The sequence below is a fragment of the Centroberyx gerrardi genome, chromosome 19, assembly GCF_048128805.1.
Source record: "Centroberyx gerrardi isolate f3 chromosome 19, fCenGer3.hap1.cur.20231027, whole genome shotgun sequence".
In the NCBI taxonomy this organism is placed as follows: domain Eukaryota; kingdom Metazoa; phylum Chordata; class Actinopteri; order Beryciformes; family Berycidae; genus Centroberyx; species Centroberyx gerrardi.
In genome coordinates this window covers 13,587,817-13,595,667 of record NC_136015.1, presented here as the reverse complement: position 1 = coordinate 13,595,667, position 7,851 = coordinate 13,587,817, and the positions used below count along the sequence as shown (strand labels likewise).

At 40.9% G+C, this 7,851-nt stretch overlaps 1 protein-coding gene across 1 annotated transcript in view; it reads left to right on the top strand.

Annotated features, from left to right (window-relative positions):
* necab1 (N-terminal EF-hand calcium binding protein 1) overlaps positions 1-7,851 on the top strand; it is a 30,791-nt gene that overhangs the window by 20,655 nt on the left and 2,285 nt on the right. The window contains exons 7-10 of the mRNA XM_071901595.1: positions 3,691-3,812; positions 4,394-4,470; positions 5,417-5,470; positions 7,711-7,823. Of these exons, the coding sequence (XP_071757696.1) occupies positions 3,691-3,812; positions 4,394-4,470; positions 5,417-5,470; positions 7,711-7,823 (366 nt within the window). The remainder of the gene's footprint in view (positions 1-3,690; positions 3,813-4,393; positions 4,471-5,416; positions 5,471-7,710; positions 7,824-7,851) is intronic.

Sequence of the window (7,851 nt, the reverse complement as noted above, 5' to 3'; positions counted from 1 at the left end):
CCAACTGTCCAGGGCGTGCGGCTGTTTCTCTGGAGGATTTAAATAGGTTTCTCTGGTCAGTTTTTATATGTGTGAAGACGTGAAGAGAGGCTGTGATTGAATGCAGGTCAGATTCACGGTCGCTTGGCATTGGTAGAGTCTCTGTTGGGCTTGTTACTTTAAAAAGTAATATATTATTCATTATTTGTTTTAAAAGCAAGATTATTACTTTACTTATTACTCCCAGGCAGCAGTAATTTGTTACACTAGTTTTCTATTACTTGCTTAATGAACTACCACCACAATTACAATCAGTGCATACAATAAAACCTCCTCACCTATAGTTTGATACATCATAAAAAAACATTACATCTTTACCATTAAAGCCTTAAAGGTGCATTATGTAAGATTTTTACTGTCACAAACCACAGAGAATATATACGTGACTTCAAGACTGTTGGTATTATAATTACAAAAATGATAAGCATTTCACCTGTTGAATAGAAGAGACTTGAATTTAGAAGTTTTTTTAGATTATAAATTCTCAATAGTCAAAAAATGAGAGTCAGTTCAGTGCTTGGTAAGATTTTGTGGTTTTCCAACCCCAGACTTGTTTGCAGTTTTAAGACGGTGAATAAAGCAAACAGCCCCATAAATAGATTTCTCTGCCTAGCATAAATATAGCAAGCCTGAAGTTGTTGAATTACTGCATGACAGGTCTTCTTTAATGGAAAACAACCTCCCAAGAAAGACCTCGGAAACATATACACACCTAATAAATACAAATACCCGACATCAACGTGTACCAGTGTTTGTATGTCGTGTTGGCATGACGATGATGCTAATGCCGCTGACAGGCTACATGTATCTGCAGGGTGACATCACCTACGATTTATCTAAGTGCTGTCAAGATGTTGGGTCCCTTATTTTGAAAAGACCTCAGGGTGTTTGTGCGTGTGTGTGTGTGTGTGTGTGTGTGTGTGTGTGTGTGAGTGTGTGCGTGTGTATGTGTGTGTAGGTGGGTGTATGTTTGTGTACATGAAAGAACAATAGAGTCCTTTATCATCACTATTTATGGACAAGGCTCTCTACCTTCGAAGAGAATGAAGAGGTTCAACATAAAATCTGTTTAAGCTTTGCATTCTTGTGGAGTATCTTGTTGATGTTATTTATTGTACAATATCAGCTGATTATTTACCCTTTATATAGGCAACAGAACTGATTGTATTACGCCACGTATATTCACAAAATTCATAATCACAAAAACTTTTTTTCTTCCTTTCTTCCTTCCTTTCTTTCTTTCTCTTTCTCGCTGGCTTGCTCGCGTGCTTACTTTTAATTCAGCTCCAATTGGCCAGTCGATCTCATGGCCCAAATATTTAATTCCCTCAGGATATATTCAGAAGTTAGTTTGCTGACCTTAACTATACAGCACATGTCATGTAGAGTTATAATCTATGTGACGATCTGTGACTGTGTTTCCTTTGTATTTGTGAACTGATTTATGTCTGAAAATAATTCAAACTCAAGTCCCACTTTTTCAGCATGTTCTGCTTTTGATGAGAAGAGTGAGGTAGCTTAATATGATGCCTGCGATGTGATAATAGATTTAAAATATTACGTTCCACAACTGGGAAAAATGTAGTATAATTAATTCACAAGCTGCAGTCAAATGTGTCCGTAACCTTGATGTATGGAGGAGGACCTGGTGGCGGCTCCCTCTTGGTCTTGGTCTGACTCATATTCCCAGCTAGCAGCTTTAATTACTAACCCAGGCTGAAAGCGGTGCTAATATAGCGCGGAGCAGCCCCATCGCCATGTCAGCCCACAGTTTACCACAATGTCAGCTGAGAGGGAGGAGGAAGAGCTAAAGAGCACATCGGTGTGCCCACAGTTGGTGGAGCGCTAACCCATGCTGGCTTACGATCAAATCCCTCCAGGGCCTTTCTACATTTTTAACGTTTTTTCCCCTGTTCTGTTGCCCTCTAGCTAAATAAATAAGAGAATAATAAGAGCGCTCTTGGCAAATAATGTGACAAGTATTAGTGTTTTTTTTATGACAGTCATGGATACAGACAGCATCATGGCTACTGAGTGACGAGGTTACAGGGCTTGGGCATAGACAACAACAAAATGTATTGATAATCTCATTTATTATATTGCAATTGAAATGTAATGATCAGCTACTGTAAATAAGTTTAATAAAAAGGTGTGTGAATGTGTGATAATAAAGTGTGCTTGAGTGGATGGGTGGGTCAATCTTTGTTATAAATTTTAAGAGTATTTTAATAACTGGGAATGGGGAATGGAAAAAGGACACACACACACACACACACAGAGGGCAGACAGACAGAGAGAGAGACAAACGTATACACATAGCCCCACCCCCAACCCACCCACACATTTATATATTTGATACATTCTTTTATCTTTGTCACCTTTATTTTCCTTTGTACTTTGTGTTGTTGTTTTTTTCCTCAGAGAGAGCTAGAGGTGTTAGTTACTCAAAATAGAACAAGACATTTTAGAAAGCGTGACTCCTATCGACTCAATTCCCTCCATACTGTGTGTGTGTGCGTATGTGTTTGCATGTTTGTGTGTTTATATATGTGTGTGTGTGTGTTCATCTGTGTGTCTTTGTGTGATGTAGATAGCGTAAATGAGACCTGAGAAGAGAGCAAGCCAAACCTCTCAGACCTTGATCCACCATGTGTTGGAGGGGATCTAATTGGAGGGTTGTATTTGTGTGTGTGCGTGTGCGTGTGTGTGTGTGTGTGTGTGTGCGTGCGTGTGCGTGTGTGTTTATGTGTGATTTTCTGTACATCTATGGTGTAAAAGTGGAGCCAGTTTGTACCTGCCTGTTGAAGATATATTTTTCCAGAACTATGAAATGGAATTAATACACAGCAATAACAATACTAATGCTAATACTAATAATAATAATAATGCACTTTTCTTAATGACGTTACAAAGTGTTGTAAAATAAAAGGAATAAAACAGAGGATAACAGTGCAATTACTTGCTCTGTTGATTCCATCAGTTGTAGCTCATTAAGGCCCACTTAACAAAATTCAAAAACACTGTATTGTTATATAATATAAATGAAAAGAACTACTAATTAGCCAGCAAACAGTAAATTACTTTATAAGTAGCAGTAATATAAGTAAAGAAACAAAATCACTGAAATATTGTACATATCCAGGTTGTAGCCATTTCACATTTGCCTGCAAAGAGCTATACAGGAGATGAGAACAGTAACGCTGACATGTCATCATCTAAAGACTGCTCATTTATGTAAAACTGTAAGATGTCAGAGGTTGTACATTTCTTGTGAAATGTTTCTTGTGATGTATCAAGCCGGGCGCACACTACACGACTTTAGGCCTGATTGAGCCGTCCCACACAAGTTTTTGAGATGTGAGACAAAATCCCCATGTCGCAGCCGGGCTTTGAGCTGTCTCCAGACATGAGGAGATTTTCAAACGTGTTTGATTTTGTCTGCAACGCTCTCGTAGTGTAGAATAGGCTATGTGAAGACAAGTTTTGAGAACAGTGAACAGTATGAACATCAAACAATGCACAGTCAAGCTAGCTCCCTCCAACTTTCTGCAGAACAGGCTGTGCAACTGCAAATACATTGGCTGGTAAAGAAAAGAAAATCAAAATAAACTGTTGCAGATTTCTGAATAATGTCGTGCCTGTGTTCTCCAGACAGGGCCCGGTGAAGCCTGAGGTTCTGTCCATCCAGTGGTCGGGCCGACGCTCCAACCGCAGGCTCCAGAGGAACAGCAGCCTCTCTCCCAACAACCCGCTTCTCAGCCTCATCAATTCAGGTGCGGTTGTGCTCTGTTGCATTACGTTAAGTTGCGTTGCTTTTTAAATGAGTTATGTTGCATCGCATTGAATTGTGCATTACTGAACTGACTTCCACCTACAGCACAACAATTTTTTCAAATATTTGTTATTTTTCCAGCCCAGTTGTTATATATTTATATATTGTAGCCAGTTCTCCAGCGGACCTCATGGCACCAGCCGTGGTTGCTAGGAGATTTGTGACACAACTGCAAAGCCTGTATAGACGTCGATTGCGCTCTCAGGCCTCAAAGCGTTCGTATTGATTGGCATGGCTGAACGTTACATAACATGAAAGGAAACCTTGCACGCCCTCTGGGTCAGCGCCAGTATTTTGGGGACACTGGTGCATTATGGGTCAGCACCCAATCCAAATAATCGATAAAGGTAAATGTGTGTAGAATACATCCTGCGTATGTCGGGTTTTAAAGAAAATTGTCTCCTCCACCTTTTACCCTGTCCTTCAGTCTCTTTTTCTCTGTCACTCACACCCTTTGCCCCCGCTCTCTCTCTCTCTCTCTCTCTCTCTCTCTCTCTCTCTCTCCCTCTCTCTCTCCACCAGGTGTGTATGATGAAGACAGCCAGTGGATGACCCAGGTCAACAGACTGCAGAAGCTTATCGACCGCCTAGAACAAAAGGTGACTTGAGCCACTCCTTTCTTTCAACCCTTTCACACACTGTGCTTTCTTTTCTCCCCACCTTCTATCTTTATCTCTCTGTCTCTCTCCTCCTCATCACCATCTGCTCTTTAGATCGATCTTTCTACTTAACTACAAATTATGGCTGCATTGGGAACAATATCAACTAATTAACTCACAACACCCACCCACATACAAACACATCAAATGCACTCACACCTGCCCTCTCTACCAAAATGTGTGGAAAGTAGCACAAGATCTGTTGTAAATCGGCACGTTAAAATATGTTTTAATGCACTAAGAGTCTAAAATGGAACACCTTCTCTCTCTTCAAAATGGACTGACCTGATGAATCCAGCTAAAAGCTATCATCCTTAACTGATTTCACGTATTATTGTAAACCCACCCCCATAAAGAGGAGGTGTAGATAAAGGGGAGGAGATGGTTAAAGAAGGATTTCTAGGTTTTTGAGGAAATCGAGACATGGATTGTGCAAAATGGGGTGCAAGTCAAAAGTTTGGACACGCTATTTTCCACATTTTAGAATAATAGTACATCAAATTTATGAAATAACACAAATGGAATTATACAGTGTTAAACAAATCAAAACTATCTTATATTTTAGATTCTTTAAAGTAGGAAAGGCTTTGGAAAGAAATTCATACATAGGCATCAACTTCACTATTTCTATTTGTCTAAGAAACAAATCTCAAGCATTTAAGCATAAGCCTTTAGATCAAAATGGCTTTAAGATGAAAAACATAGTACATTCAATCAGGTGTGTCCAAACTTTTGACTGGCAGTGTATGTGCTGTTAAGTTACCATAATGTGTGTAATGTTTCTCAGCGCATCATATCTTTGTGTCTACTTTGTGTCGTTGCATCTTGTATCAGTGCATCTATTTTCGACAGAGTGTAATCCTCTCTAACTGCTCGTGTCCTGTAGGAGATTCGCCTGGAGCCCGTGGAAGAAGAGGTCTTGGAGGGCTCCAGCAAATCGGTTTGTTGCCTGACTCTCATCTACTTTTCTACTGTTTCTCCACCCTGACCGCTTTGTGTCACTGTGTGCGTAGAGTGATAGAGCGGTCATCCCCGTTCAAATCTGCACTCTTGAATGGTCATCTGGCTGGTAATGGCCGCCATAGAACGTTTGACAATGCTGTCATCAGTGTTGATTTGGTGCTGATGTGTTACCATGGCAACGGCACCACTTGGATGAACATTCCAGCGGCAGTTGTGATGAACATTCTAACTTTCTGAGTCTCATATTTCTGTCCACACAAGAAACAATGTTCATTTGCATTTTCAAAACACTTTCAAACTGCACCAAAGGAAACTACCGCGATACATCAGGAAGTGTCCTTTCTATCCATCCAAGTTCTGTGGGGCTCACACTATGGAGAATTACAGAAAGGGGAGGCCACATTGATAATAAGCACTCAGCTGTTGTCATGGCAACAGCAGGGCTGAAACTTGTCTCAAGCCCTTCCTTTGCTCCTTCTTTCTTTATCCTTATTCTTCCTCTTTTAGGCTCGGCATTCATTTATAGAGCCGGTTTTTAAGACTAGGCTTAGGCACCTGGGTAAAGAGTGAGCAGACCGAGAGGGAGCTGAGGGAGTGTGTGAGGATGAAAGAGTGTGTCTGAGTGTGTGTGTATATTTGTGTGTGAAAGCTATGAACAACAGTATTGAGAGAGTTTCGTGTCAATAAATGCCTCTTGCATGAAATAGATTTTTACAGCCTAGACTTGTGTTTGTGTTGTGTGTGTGTAAGTGTGTAACTGCGCATGCAGCGTCTGCCTCTACTGTGGTCAAGTGTGTGTGTGTGTGTGTATCTTTCCCTATTTAACTTGGCATCCGTTGGACTCATCTGTTTACCCGCTGTAGCCAAACCTCAGCATCCACATGCCACAGCAAAGAGACTGTTATCGCCACCCAAGCTCCGTATCGCTCATTTCATGGACGAGAAACTCACTATAACCTGCCACTGACTCACTTACAATCATAGCACACCGCAAGAAAAACACTTTCAGGAGGATTTCTCTTTAGCTGGAGCATCTTCGGTCCCAGACACACCAGAGTGGATAACTGGAGATGAGAGCAGATCTCTAAAGATGCTCAACAGCGCTCTCACTTCAGCGATAGTATTTTTTCAGGGCTATTTGAAGAGTTTCATTCATTCAAAACAAGATATCCACTATTTGAAAAATGATACTTTTAGAAAATGATCGCCGACATGAAAGTAAAACTCAATTATGAAAATGTTATTAGCTACTTTAAGACCCTTGCCTACCAAATATTAACATTGTTGAAGATGGAAATTATATATATTTTTGAACAATTGAGAGATGAATTATGAAAATAACTACTTTTTTAATGGATAGTATCATAGTATAGTATCATAGTACCATAGTAGCATATTGAGTGAAACCCTACATATGAATATTACATGCCGCTTAATTGAAAGGTCATGTTTAGAGTTTGATGCTGATGTTTCAGCTTAATGCACTATGTGTGTGAATCAAAACATATGGTTTTAATTCAGCAGAAATTACATAACACATGTGGGTTTGTGTGCACGCGCATCATGTAGGCATGCGTGTGTGTGTGGGTGCCTGTGTGCCTGTGTGTGTGTGCTTCTTCCAAATTAGTCACTGAGAGAGTGTCTTGCGGCAGTTTATCAGTCAGCACACACAGATCACTCAGAGCATGATGCCACTGGCCAGGGGGCAGAGCACTCACTCCCTGTTCCCATCAGGCCCTCTGCCTCTGTCAACAAATCCTCATCAACCACGGGAACTGATAAATAATGTCATTATTATCCCAGATTTTGCCTTTGTTGTCGCTTGCTGCTAACGCTGTTGCCTTGGGAGACAGACGCTGGTGCTTTGACATTTTGCTGTCTTTCTCCGGCACAAAAAGAGATGTAAGAAAGATGTAATCTTAATGTCAGAGGAGGATCATATCGGGATCACACAGGGTCACATAGGTTGGCTAATTCATTCAGAAATTGTTGAATTTACATTGGATTATAAATAGAATATAAAAGGGTCCCAAAGTCCACCTTTCAGTGCTAGGTGAGTCACCAATGTTCTGCTACCACACTGAATCAACATGAGACCTGTCAAAAGATTTCTGAATCCCCTTAGCTTCCTCAAGCGCTCTCCCCACCAGAGGCAAATCTTGATCTTCTGTTTACGTATGTGTGTGTGTGTGTGTGTGTTTGTGTGTGTCTTCCCAGCACATCCTGATAGTCCAGAGGCAGCTCTCGGTGCTGGAGGAGGAGCTGGAGGAGTTTCGCCTGGCTCTCAGACAGTACATGGAGTGTGCCTGCGCCCAGACCGGATGCCTACAGTCAGTTCAGCTTCACTTCATTCACTTT